The sequence below is a fragment of the Hemiscyllium ocellatum genome, chromosome 36, assembly GCF_020745735.1.
Source record: "Hemiscyllium ocellatum isolate sHemOce1 chromosome 36, sHemOce1.pat.X.cur, whole genome shotgun sequence".
Taxonomy (NCBI): domain Eukaryota; kingdom Metazoa; phylum Chordata; class Chondrichthyes; order Orectolobiformes; family Hemiscylliidae; genus Hemiscyllium; species Hemiscyllium ocellatum.
The window spans coordinates 36,365,672-36,379,957 of record NC_083436.1 but is presented as its reverse complement, the minus strand read 5'-3'; the positions used below and the strand labels follow the sequence as shown (position 1 = coordinate 36,379,957).

Genomic DNA, 14,286 nt, shown 5'->3' with positions numbered 1-14,286 from the left:
TGTCAATGAGGATTTTTTTAAAAATGTTTAATTGAGGAGCACTACATTAATAATGAGGAATGTACTTATTATAAAGGAGTTTTATATATATCCTGTTATTCATGATCTTACAGGTGAAGACTGCAGTCCAGCATCACCTGATCCCATCATTACCTCGATCTCCGACCTGTGTGGAAACACTGCGAGTTTACATTATAATACCAGAGCTCATTGCTGTCCTGGGAGAGTCAAGGGACTCAGCAACGCTGCTCGAATCTTTAAGCAGATCCATTCTCTCACTTGAAGACAGTTATTTTAAAATTCTTGGTGAGTTTTAATATTTAAACATGATTGAAAACACAGCTGGTCATAATTAAAGGAAAATAATTCAAAAAGAACATGTACTTCTACAGTTCCTCTACTACAGTGTGTTATGGACCAGGCCAGACTCCCTCAAAACATTTCAAGGAAGTAGCCCAGACCCTAACTTTGCTGGTTGTTTTACGCAGGTGTAATGTGGTTATTCCAGGAGGGATGCAGTTGGTTAAACCACTGAGTTGATTACTGAATGAAACACAAACAAGAGAACAGAATACCAAATAACTTAACCTATCCGGAAACCAACAGATAATCCCAATTTACTGATGCTTTTCCAAACACTTGCAACAATCCCCATAAGCACCCCTCGACACAAAAGGTAGAATCAAACATGCGGTCTTGCAGGAGAGAAGTCAGAGAGAGAGGATCAGCATGGACCTGCTTCTTTGGGTCTAACAGCTTCAAACTGCCTGACTGCTCTCAGTAAATAGCCAGATGGTCAAAAACTAAATCAAACCAGAGAAAAGCTGAGCTGGGAGAACTGGCCACTCTCCCCTTTCATTGTATTTAAACCTAAAAGCCTTTTGCCTGAGGCAGTATCTATTAGCTGTAATTAAATTGGCCCTGAAAACCTTTGGCTCGGACTTTTCGGAATCTGTACTTTTTAAGACTTTTCTGAAAAAAAAAGCCAAGGATACCATAACGTTTAATGTAGGAGCAGCATCATCACAGTAGCTCCAAAGAAACACAATTGGTTGTAAAGTGTTTGAAGATATTAGGAGCTGGTAAAGGGTGCAATGTAAATGCAGTATCTTGGATGACAATGATTGGACAGGATGCTGAGGCAGAAATACATCTCCTGGTCAGAGATTCTACATTAAGACGTTCTCCATTGAAGGTCAAATAGCTGATCCAGAGCTCCCTGAAGGAAAGTATCAGCAAATTAGCATGACTGTTAGAAGGATGGCACCCACTGTTCTATCTCGAAAGCTCATTATACTGTTCATTATGATCAATGGCCAAGTCGGAGGCTGTGTTTTATTTTCCATGAATATTTCCGTGTTGTTTCTTGACAGAACGTTGGTGGTGTAAGATGCCTTATTATTTCTTCTTGCGCCTTGTGAGGATGTATCAGAAAGAATCACATCGCCTTCTTCAACTCACAATGACAGGCGCCTCACAATGCAATCCCCAACTACACAATTCATTAAAAATCTTACAAACACTCTACCAGGTCAGTGCAAATTTCAGTTTTTTTCTGGTTACTCTCCTCCACCTTTTCCGGGCCTGTTCCCTTTCTCTGGGACTCATCTCTTTGCCATGTACCATCGAAACTTCAGAGTCCTGAGAACCTCCCTGTACAATTACTTTTGTTAATTTTTCACCTTTATTGTGAAACTGGGGGGGTTGTTTTAACTTGGAGGATAGTGAATCTGCGGAATTCTTTACCACCTGAGGGCTATCGAGACCGGGTCATTAAGCATATTCATGGCTGAGATAGACAGTGAGGGAATCAAGAGTTCTGAGGGGGAAAGTCAGGAAAGTGTGAGTTGAAGATCATCAGGTCATCTATGATCTCATGGAATGAAGGATTAAATGTTCTACTTCTGCTCCTGTATCTTATGGTGTTCTATATAAAGTGTCCTTTTTTAAATCTAACTATGGCTGTTGACATTAATTAGCATTACCACTGTTGATTTCCCACCCCCATCAACATTTTGGGGTTACCATTGACCAGCAGCTGAAGTGGACCAGCTGTGTAAATACTGTGATTACAAGATTAGGTGAAAGGCTGGAAATTCACCTCTTGATTCTTCAAAACCTGTTCACTCATCTACAAAACACAAATTAGGAGTGTGATGCAATACACTCCACTTGCCTAGATGAGTGCAGCTCCAACAAAACTCAAGAAGTTCAACACCGTCCAGGGCAGAGCAGCCCACTCAACTGGCACCCTATCCAACACCTTCAAGATCCTCTCCCTCCACTATCAATATAGTGGCAATAGTGTGTACCATGGAGGGGATGCACTATAACAATACACTGATTGTCCTTCAAATATTCCAAACATTTGACCTCTACCATCTAGAAGGAAAAGGGTGCAGACACGTGGAAGTACCACCACTTGAAAGTTCTGCTACAAGCTGCACATCATCCTGACCTGAAACTGTATCACTATTCCTGCATTGTTCCTTCACAGTCCCAGAACTCCCTCCCTCACAGCAGTGTGGGTGTACCTATACCACACAGACTACACCATCATCTTCCCCATGACAATTAGTGATGGGAAACAAATGCAACTCCCATCATGTGAATGAATTGTACTGCAAATGTGGAAATAACCCAAAATTGTATGTGGAATACTACAGTCAGGATTGAGAAATGTAGAACCTGAGAGAATAACGTATGAATTTGCCTATTGGTTACATGATACAATCAAGATGGGCTTGATAACTAATTGTAGAGAAGCAGGAGGGCTGGAAGAACACAACAAGTCAGGCAGCATCAGGAGGTGGAGAATTCAATGTTTTGGGTATAATCCTTCGGGAATGGAGGTGGGGGTAGGGTGGGCTGCAGATAAAGGGGAGGGTTTTGGGTGGGAAGAGGGATGGAGTGGTGAGGTAGTGATGGTGAATACAGGTGGTGGGTAAGACCTGGTTGGCAGGGAGGAATGAATCCGGTTGGTAGCTGGAAGGAGGGGTTGTTCGAAGGGAGGAGGCGGGACTGGAAAGGGAGTCGGGGATGGGTGAGAAGGTTGTTTAAAATTGGAGAACTCCATGATGAGCCTTCTGGGCTGTAGGCTGCCCAGGCGGAAGATAAGGTGTTGTTCCTTCAATTTGCAGTCTGATTCACTGTGGCAATGGGGTACACCGAGAATGGACATGTCGGAGAGGGAATGGGAAGGGGAATTGAAATGAATGGTGACTGGGAGGTCAGGCTAGCCCTTACGGCTCAGCGAAGCGTTCCCTAAGTTTACATTTGGACTCATTGATGTAGCAAAGACCTTTTTATCTGAAGCTCCCCCTATCCCCACCCCCAATCCTGAAGGTTTATACCCGAAATGTCAACTTCTCCACCTCCCAAAGCTGCCTGGCTCACTGCGTTTTTCCAGCCTCCTGCTGGGTTTGGATTCCAGCATCTACAGTGTTTTTTTTGTTTCTGATAACTAATTATGGCAAACAGCGCCCATTGATTCCTCTATTGACACAATAGAAAGAAATCCCCAGAGTTAAAGGACTTGTGCAACTGTATGTCCAAATGGGTAGAGTTTGGTAGGTGGGTGTGTGTGTGTGAAGGACAAGGGCATATCTACCCACCCAGACAAAAGTTGAGGCTCTTAACAAGCAGTTAATGCCCACTGATGACCTTCATCCACCACCATTGGTATTCACCTAACAATGCATCAATGACTTGATTTGCAAGAAGATGTGGGGGCAGTTGGTTACTTCTGTTTTCTCCGCGTTGACGTGAGGAAAGGGAATTCCACGCAAGTGAGCACCTGTCTTTTCTGTCGATCCTTCCTTCCCATTTCCATTGCACGACTTCCATCTGCCACCGTTCACCTGCACCTGAATCCATGGTGATCCTGGTCAATGGGTGGGTGTGGTAACAGCAGCAGTCATTGGTTTGCCAGTGGTATCACCCTAAACACAATCAGCAGGCCACCTCTGATTGACCAGCCACTCTTGTTGGGCTAACTGTCCTCTCCCAGGGTGTTTGATCTCAGGAACGGGCCATCATTGACTGATGCAGTGATTAAAAGCACAATACCGGAGTCTCACCAGCTCCCAGCCAGCAAGAGGGACTCTCTTACACCCATTAAATACTGCCCCTAGATGCTTATGCACTAAATTGCAAAATGTTAATTTGTGTTTAATTATATTGGTGGTAGGTAAACTTCTGCAGACATCACACAATTCAAGAAAGAAATTTCTGCATTCCAGTAATGAAAGTGATTAAAGATTCTTTAACGGTAAGTGGACACCTCCATCCTGTAATTGAATTAGAAAATCAAATTCCTACAATTCATTTTGAAGGCTCTTGAACCATTTTAAAAGTAAGGCTCAGTAGCTTTAATGTTCATATAAAGTGGTCATTGCTAAGCAGATTTAGGACAAGTCCTCCACTACAGGGACCACAGTACAAGCCACTTATATATTTGGTGCATATTACCAGGGAGTATCGTCTGTGCAGACTAAGGTGGTATACCTACCTATGGCCCTTTGTAAATATCCATCAGTTGGGTTGGAAGAACTTGCAGGCTGACAATCAACCTGTTTGCACGTTTGACTGTGTTAAGTTCACCCTCATGGGTTTGGAGGGATATGGGCCGGGTGCTGGCAGGCGGGACTAGATTGGGTTGGGATATCTGGTCGGCATGGATGGGTTGGACCGAAGGCTCTGTTTCCATGCTGTTCATCTCTATGACTCTGGCCAACAAACTGTTGCGTGGGACTTGAACTCAAAGCTTCTGTCCCAGAAATAGGAGCATTACTCCTGCACAACAAGAGCTCCTCATAAGTGGTGACATTGCCACCTTTGTTCTCAGCAAGAGGAGGTTGTTACTTAATTGGTTCTAGGGATTTGCATTAGCTAAAAGAAAATACAGTTAACGCTCACATTTTATTTACATTTGATATAAAATTTGATAGGATGAACACCAAGCAATATTTGGAAAATAATGCTCACTTCTACTTACTGACATGTTATTGATTTCAGGCTTTTGCTGCGCAATGCTTCCCCAAAGCTCCTCGAGCAGTGATGGATCCGTTCGTAAATAATGTATGTATTTTGTGAGAAGCATCAGTGAAATATGCTGAAAGCCAATGGGCAATTAATTATCTTTGACTAATAATACAACATTGTGCAATTTACACATTTATTTCTTTGGTTTCCTGGGCAACAATAGCTTCAGTTCCCTTTGCTCTACTTTCAGGATTCATATGTTTTCGGAGTATAACTTGTAGATTTAGGAATTGAAGTTTTAACTGATAAGTGAGGATAACCTGTTTTTTTGAAAATAGTCCATAATAAGTGTGCCATTCCTGGCCACCATGGTAGAGATGAGATGTCTACCGTGATCCCAAAGAGATTCAAGTGGTCCCAATATAACATAAAGAAAAGGGTAAACAGGAATAGTTTCAAAGCATCTGTTGTATTATTGCTTTAAGAGCTGGATACAATAATGAGCCTAGGACCAGGAAGAAAGCATTTGACTGAGTACCTTCTATCGTGAGGTCAAAGTGTGTTAGAGTCAGGATACGTAGATAGTTATCTGTTCCTGCAAACTGTGGTCTGAACTGTTTAATACATCTGTATGATCCTTTTAAATAGACTGAATCCACACTACTTAATCTGTGTTACTGACCCTTGACGCAATAAATATGACAGTCTCCAATTTTAAAATGATCATTTGATCTGAAAATGATATGGAGTTAATTGAGACATCCCAAATATGGCAGTTGCCTTGGGGCTAAATGAAAGCAGTCTTTTGTTTTCAATTTAGATCTGTGTTTGTCTCATAGTAGCGGTCAGTCAGCTCGGAAGGCTGTGAACAGGTTGTAGTACATCAGCCAGCAGCCACAGTAAAAAGCATTGAGGTTATTAGGAAACAGAAGTGTTCCTGTATTTGAAATATTAAACAGAAACTGCAAGTGGTGCCTGATCATGAAATAGAAAGTTCAAATTCATGAAGAATTAACACTGTCATTTTTGAGAGAAAGTGAGGACTGCAGATGCTGGAGATCGGAATGGAAAAGTGTGGCACTGGAAAAGCACAGCAAGTCAGGCAGCATCCGAGGAGCAGGAGAGTCGATGTTTCAGGCATAAGCTGTTCATCAGGAATGCCTGATTGTCATTTCTGCCTAGTAAAGTTAGTCGAAGGGATTGGCAGTGGAACTCACAAAGCGAACTTTCAAAGTCTAAGTTCCAAACAGAATTAAAGAAAATCAAAGTGAATGGAAATTATATGTGAACTCTTGGATGGAACTAAAACAGAATGGGAATTCTGTTCAGATCTTTGGACTTAAAAAATAATTTACTAAATATGGTGTCCAGTTAGTAAGACTTGGTTTGTTTAAATCTTGTGCAGTGAGCATTTTGTTTAAAACATGAAACCACGTGGCATTATCAGTCTAAAATGGTGGCGGTGGGTGGAATAGGTGGTGTTTGGACTCATGAGCCCCGAGCTTGTCTGCTCCATCCACTTTTTTCCTTTTTCTTCTCTTTGTTTTATTTTCTCTTTAACTTTCTAATTTTACTACTTATAAGGATCAGCGGCATTGGTGGCATCAACAATCGGCAGTGAGGTGGGTTCAGAGTGAACCTGTGGCGGAGGTGTGTTCTTGGCAGAGGCAAGCTTATTTTGATTTTGTTACGTGTATCTTGTTACAAAATACAGTGAAAAGTGTTATCTGGTGTTGCCACTCTCCAGCGCCATCTTAAAACACAAAAATAAACCAAAACATAGAATATAATGGCGAAAAAATGAAAAAAGAAAGTAAGTGTCCAACCTCATAGTCCTTAAGTGTCGCAAACATTCTTAAGCAGACAGCCCAGACCATAACTTTGCAATTTGTTTCGGTAAGTATATAGTGAAAATTACCTGGAGTAAGTTAGCTAGGTTGACTACGAGATTTTAAAGTAGACTAAACATTATTCACAAAATTACACAATGAAACCCAAAGAACAGAATAAAGAACCTCTACAGAACTCAGCCTGTCCAAACTAGACTTAATTATGCTGTTCTGAATATACACAACAGTACCAATAAACAAACTTCCTTTAAAAACCAATATAAATGGAACACATGGCTACAGGTTGAAGTTGAAGGGCAGAAAGAGAGAGAGAGTTTCCACACAGCTCCCTGTCGAACTCCTCACCAGTTCAAAACTGAACTAAACTGCTCAGCTAGAGAGCAGACCACCCCCTTTCATTATACAGGTCACTTCTAAAACCTGACCGCTTTGCCCTGAAGTCTCATCTGTTCACATATAAACAAAAGGCCTCTCAAAATCTTTTTCATCTCTATAACAGACCAGACTGATCGGAGCCCGGCCTGGTTTATTACCCCTCTGAAAAAAAATCAAGGACAGAGTATCCTTGAGCCATGGAACAGCTTTTAGAAAAAAAAGGACTAGCTTTGTGACACTGCTTCTCCACTGACATCCTATGTGGCCCTCACCAATTCAGGCACCACTGATGCCATTGGGTACAGCACTAGCCCAAACTCTACTCCACCGCCATGAATCTGCTTCAGGTGCACCTTGCCGATGCAGCCACAGTTGATGCCTCCGTGTCTTGTACTCAGCCTTAGCCTGCCTTCATTGCTGTCTCCATGAATCTGCAGAGGGCACAGGTACCACCGGGAACCCAAATTCTCCTCAGCTGCAGCATCAATGAATCGGCCCTTGGACTGCCTCAACAATGCAGGAATCCAAACGCATTGCTCCACAAGCCTGCGGTGCAGGGCCACATTCCAGTCCGCGCTGGGGGGCCCATTCCAGCCTGCTGATGCCATTGCCGTGACCGAGCTCTTCACCAAGAGGTAAGCCAATTGAAATAGAAGAGGAATAATAATAAGAGAAGGCTGAGGGGTGACCTTATGAAGGTTTATAAAACCATGAGGGACATGGATAGGGTAAATAAACAAGTCTTTTCCCTGGGGTGGGGGAGTCCAGAACTAGCAAGCATAGGTTTAGAGTTGGAGGGGAAAGATATAAAAGCAACCTAAGGAGCAACTTTCTCACAGAGGGTGGTATGCATATGGAATGAGCTATCAGAGAAAGTGGTAGAGGCTGGTACAATTACAGTGTTTAAAAGGCATCTGGATGGGTATATGAATAGGAAGGGTTTAGAGGGATGTGGTCCGTGTGCAGGCAAATGGGACTAGATTAAAATTGGATGTTTGATCGGCATGCATGAGTTGGACCAAAGGGTCTGTTTCCGTGCTGTACATCTCTGACTCTGAGGCGAGGGGATGAAAGGATTACCAGCAATGGCAGTGGAGTCAAGTTTGGGCCCAGTCCAGGACCTGGTAGCATCAATGATGGCTGCATTGGTGAGGTCGGACCACCATGCGGACTCAGGTCAGCGACGGCACGGTTGAGTTTGGACTGGTGCAGATCTAGGTGGCATTGGCGAGGTTGGCCCAGAAGACAGAATTGAGTTGGGCCCGATGTGGGATCCGGCAGTATCAGTATTGGTGCCTGTGGAATTGCAAGGTCAGCCCAGTGAGGACTCACGATGGCATCAGTGGAGGAGAGGTGGTGCGGATGAACAGCAACAAGGTTTCAGCTGCGGTGATGTAGCGAAGGGACTCGAGGCACCCCAACGTCTTTATGCTGGTGACTGTTTCAGCACTGGGATGGTGGAGTGCCTGAATCCAGGCCCATAGCGAAGCACTTAACAAGAAGGACTGTAAGATTCATCATCTCTTTATTTTCTGCCTTTACATCTGGCGTTTTGGTTTATTTTTCTGTGTTCCAAGGTGGCACTGGAGAGTGGTAATACTATACAACACTTTTTTCACTGTATTTGTAACAAAATACGTGTGACAGTAAATCAATCAAATCAAATATTCTTATGGCCTTCCTTGAGATCACACACAAAGTACTAGAATTTCTTTGCTAAGTCTTTTCTTCCATTTAAAGTGTCTTTGGAAACCAACCTCTTTGCTCAAGTTTTCAGCTATCCAGAAATGTCTTATGGGACTTGCTGTCAAATTTTATCTGACAATCTGTCACGTGAAGTACATTTTCCAATGTGAACATCATGATAGGTTATTCTGGGATCTGAAAGAGTTATTGCTGAGGGGAGTGCCATTAACACCATCCACAGTAATGTGAGGTAACAGCTTTGGATCTTGGAAAGGTGAGACCTCACATCATGTCCTGCTCAAAGTCTGTAACAATGTTTATTATAGCAATGAAACCTGCAATCCATCAACAATGTGCCATAAACATTATATTAACTATAATACCACCATCTTGTTAAAAGAGGAAGTCATTTTCTGTATCACATTAAATCAAACAGGCTCCTACACTTAAAGAAAATGCTGGCAATAATCTTCATCATAAAGAATGTAGTGAACTGGCTTGACCATACAATTCTATAGAAATCTAAGTTGTTATTCTAAAAATGGCAGATTTTAGCAATGTATATCATTCCAGAAAAAGGATATGTTTGTAATTTTGGTAACAAAGGGATACAACCTACTGCTTGAGCCAAGATGATCTTTTGAATTGATCATATGCTTTCTCCACAGGCAATGAGAGGCTGTTATATGCCTTTTGAACCAGAATATGAACAGTTTAAACAATATCTCTCAGTACTCTGCAAGGTAGGCTCTCTCCGGTGCATGCTTGTCTTTGTGAATAATGATCATTTTGTTTTATGAAGCAAGTGTGGTCTAAGAGAACTGAGAAGAGCTGGTCTTGGGCCACACTGACATACATTGTGAGGAGATTTGGCTGTTCTCCTGATTTGATCTCTATTGGGATGTACTTGTCCCTGTCTGTCCAGTGAGGCAGCTTAATGGAAGAGCAGGCTTGCAAAGGCAAGTTACCTCATCCAGCTCTCATTCCTTTATAGGAGAAAGTGAGGTCTGCAGATGCTGGAGATCGGAGCTGAAAATGTATTGATGGAAAAGCACAGCAGGTCAGGCAGCATCCAAGGAACAGGAGATTCGACGTTTCGGGCATACTTTCCTGAAGAAGGGCTTATGCCCGAAACGTCGAATCTCCTGTTCCTTGGATGCTGCCTGACCTGCTGCGCTTTTCCATCAATACATTTTCAGCTCATTCCTTTATAACCTTGGTTTCTTCCACTTGCTAATTATGCTTCCATCTTCTGCATTTACGTTTCTGCAATGTTGATTTTGAATTCTCAACAGTCCCTTTTCTTTCTAATACAATTTATTTTGGGAAGGTGAGACTGTTGAGCTTATTCCCAGTTCCCTTAAACAAACTTACTCAAAGAATCTTTGCATTTCTACATGGAACTTTAGTTACTCAGCAAAATATGGCTTTTGCACAGTTATCTTTTCAATCTGCCCATAGATTTTGCAATATTTCTGCAGAGAAGTGGACTGTTCAGAAAGCTGTGACTAGCACATTGTAAATGAAGTGACTGGAATAGTAAAAGAGCATCAATGGAAAGTCTGACAGGAGGGGATACAGGAAGAGGAAATTAAACCATTATTTTCCAGAAATATCAATGTAAATATGCTTAACTGGTTTTGATTACTATATTGAACAGATCAAAGAAGAATTAATTCCATTTCGCTGCATCTTTGATATGGAAACAAAGCTTAAATTATGGAAAATGGAATCCCAGATGCTGCAGAAAGTAGGTACTTATGTTTTGAAGAAGTGCATCCAAAATATTTGATCCCTGAATACAAACAATTTAGATTGTGAAGTACTGTATAAATAGAGTACATTAATAATACTACCAGCTATTTAATTGTATTTCAAGGAGCAGAGGAGCAATTCAGGGGCTTTCAGTCACATTGCACACTAAAATAGAGTTCATAATGCCCACTGATGTAAACCTGGTCCATGCCGACCAAATATCCCAACCCAATCTAATTCCACCTGCCAGCAACCGGTCCATATCCCTTCAAACCCTTCCTATTCATATACCCATCCAGGTGCTTTTTAAATGTTGCAATTGTACCAGCCTCCATCACTTCCTCTGGCAACCCATTCCAAACACCTATCACCCTCTGCGTGAAAAAGCTGCCCTTCAGGTATGTTTTATATTTTGCCCTTCTCATATTAAATCTATGGCCTCTAGTTCTGGACTCCCCCACCTCAGGGAAAAGACTTTGTCTATTTATCCTATTCATGACCCTCATGATTTTGTAAACCTCTATAAGGTCACCCCTCAGCCTCCGACACTTCAGGGAAAACAGCCCCAACCTATTCAACCTCTCCCTATAGCTCAAATCCTCCAACCCTGGCAACATCTTTGTAAATCTCTTCTGAACCCTTTCAAGTTTCACAACATCTTTCCGATAGGGAGGAGACCAGAATTATACGCAATATTCTAACAGTGGCCTAACCAATGTCCTGTACAGCCGCAACATGGCCTCTTAACGCCTGTACTCAGTACTCTGACCAATAAAGGAAAGTATACCAAACGCCTTCTTCACTATCCTATCTACCTGCGATTCCATTTTCAAGGAGCTATGAATCTGCACTCCAAGGTTTTTTTGTTCAGCCACACTCCTTAGGTAGGACCTTACCATGAAGTGTATATGTCCTGCTAAGATTTGCTTTCCCAAAATGCAGCACCCTGCATTTATCTGAATTAAACTCCGTCTGCCACTCCTCAGCCCATTGGCCCATCTGATCAAGATCCTGTTGTAATCTGAGGCAACCTTCTTCACTGTCCACTACACCTCCAATTTTAGTGTCATCTGCAAACTTACTAACTATACCTCTTATGCTCGTATCCAAATCATTTACGTAAATGATGAAAAGTAGTGGATCCAGCACTGATCCTTGTGGCACTCCACTGCTCACAGGCCTCCGGTCTGAAAAACAACCCTCCACCACCACCTTTGAGACAGTTCTGTATCTAAATGGCTACTTCTCCCTGTATTCCATGAGACCTAACCTTTCTCACCAGTCTTCCATGGGGAACCTTGTCGAACGCCTTACTGAAATCCTTATAGATCACGTCTACTGTTTTGCCCTCATCAATCCTATTTGTTACTTCTTCAAAAAACTCAATCAAGTTTGCGAAACATGATTTTCCACATTCAAAGCCATGTTGACTGTACCTAATCAGTCCTTGCCTTTCCAAATACATGTACATCCTGTCCCTCAGGATTCCCTCCAACAACTTGTGCACCATCAACATCAGGCTCACTGGTCTATAGTTCCCTGGCTTGTCCTTACCACCTTTCTTAAACAGTGGTGCACGTTAGCCAACTCCAGTCTTCCGGTACCTCACCTGTAACTATCAATGATACAAGTATCTCAGCAAGAGGCCCAGCAATCACTTGCCTAGCTTCTCACAGAGTTCTACATCTGATCAGGTGCTGGGGATTTATCCACTTTTATGTGTTTCAAGACATCCAGCACTTCCTCCTCTGTAATATGGACATTTTTTCAAGATGTCACCATCCATTTCCCTACATTCTGTATCTTCCATGTCCTTTTCCACAGTAAATACTGATGCAAATTACTCATTTAGTATCTCCCCCATCTCCTGTGGCTCCACACAAAGGCCACCTTGCTGATCTTTTGAGAGGCCCTATTCTCTCCCTAGTTACCCTTTTGTCCCTAATGTATTTGTAAAAACCCTTTGGATTCTCCTTAATTCTATTTGCCAAAGCTATCTCCTGTCCCCTTCTTGCCCTCCTGATTTCCTTCTTAAGTATATTCCTACTGCCTTCATACTTTCCTAAGAATTCACTCGATTTATCCTGTCTATACCTTACATATGCTTCCTTCTTTTCCTTAAACAAACCCTCAATTTCTTTAGTCATCCAGCATTCCCTTTCACCCTAACAGGAATAAACTGTCTCTGGACTCTCGTTATCTTATTTCTGAAGGCTTCCCATTTTCCAGCTGTCCCTTTATTTGCAAACATCTGCCCCCAATCAGCTTGTGAGCGTTCTTGCTTAATACCATCAAAATTGGCCTTTCTCCAATTTAGAACTTCAACTTTTAGATCTGGTCTGTCCTTTTCCATCACTATTTTAAAACTAATATGGTCACTGGCCCCAAAGTGCTCCCCCATTGACACCTCAGTCACCTGCCCTGCCTTATTTTCCAAGAGTAGGTCACATTTTGCACCTTCTCTAGTAGGTATACCCACATCCTGAATTAGAAAGTTGTCTTGTACACACTTAACAAATTTCTCTCCATCTAAACCTTTAACACTATGGCAGTCCCAGTCAATGTTTGGAAAAATTAAAATCCCCTACCATAACCACCCTATTATTCTTGCAGATAACTGAGGTCTCCTTACAAATTTGTGTCTCAATTTCCCCCTGACCATTAGAGGGTCTGTAATACAATCTCAGTTAGGTGATCACCCCTTTCTTATTTCTCAGTTCCACCCAAATAACTTACGTGGATGTATTTCCGGGAATATTCTCCCTCAGCACAGCTATAATGCTATCCCTTATCAAAATCGCCACTCCCCTTCCTCTCTTGCCTTCCTTTCTGTCCTTCTTGTGGCATTTGTATCCTGGAACATTCAGCTGCCAGTCATGCCCATCCCTGAGCCATGTTTCTGTAATTGCTATGATATCCCAGTCCCATGTTCCTAACCATGCCCTGAGTTCATCTGCCTTCCCAGTTAGGCACCTTGCATTGAAATAAATGCAGTTTAATTTATCAGTCCTACCTTGTTCTCTGTTTTGTCCTTGCCTGCCCTGACTGTTTGACTCGCTTCTGTTCTCAACTGTATCAGTCTCAGATTGATCTCTTTCCTCACTATCCCCCTGGGTTCCCCCCCGCCCCCACCCCCAACTTACTAGTTTAAATCCTCCCAAGCAGCTCTATCAAATCTCCCTGCCAGTATATTAGTCCCCTTCCAATTCAGGTGCAATCCGTCCTTCTTGTACAGGTCATTTCTACCCCAAAAGAGATTCCAATGATCCAAAAATGTGAATCCTTCTCATATACACCAGCTCCTCAGCCATGCATTCATCTGCTCTATCCTCCTACTCCTGCTCTCACTAGCTCGTATCACCGGGAGTAATCCAGATATTACTACTCTCAAGGATCTCCATTTTTTTTCACTTTTTTTTTATTTTTATTAGAAATTTAATATTTTGACAGATTTACAAAAATAAACAGAACTTTCAAGCACAAACATTAATATAAAAATAGATCTTAAATATATAATCATCAAAATTCAAAGGAATGATACTAAAGAAGAAAGAAAAACAATGAAACTCAGTTAACTACTAATCTAATCCACAATTATCCAGAGTGTATAGTTGAGTCACTTACATCCTTCAAACAA

The 14,286-nt window shown here is 42.1% G+C and overlaps 1 protein-coding gene across 2 annotated transcripts in view; it reads left to right on the top strand.

The window, feature by feature from the left end:
- Positions 1 to 14,286, top strand: part of LOC132833445 (probable E3 ubiquitin-protein ligase HERC3) — a 64,519-nt gene that overhangs the window by 27,855 nt on the left and 22,378 nt on the right. For both annotated transcript variants that reach the window (XM_060851732.1, XM_060851733.1), the window contains 6 exons: positions 114 to 306; positions 1,374 to 1,531; positions 4,190 to 4,270; positions 5,017 to 5,079; positions 9,563 to 9,637; positions 10,555 to 10,644. In XM_060851732.1, coding sequence (XP_060707715.1) covers positions 114 to 306; positions 1,374 to 1,531; positions 4,190 to 4,270; positions 5,017 to 5,079; positions 9,563 to 9,637; positions 10,555 to 10,644 — 660 coding nt within the window. The remainder of the gene's footprint in view (positions 1 to 113; positions 307 to 1,373; positions 1,532 to 4,189; positions 4,271 to 5,016; positions 5,080 to 9,562; positions 9,638 to 10,554; positions 10,645 to 14,286) is intronic.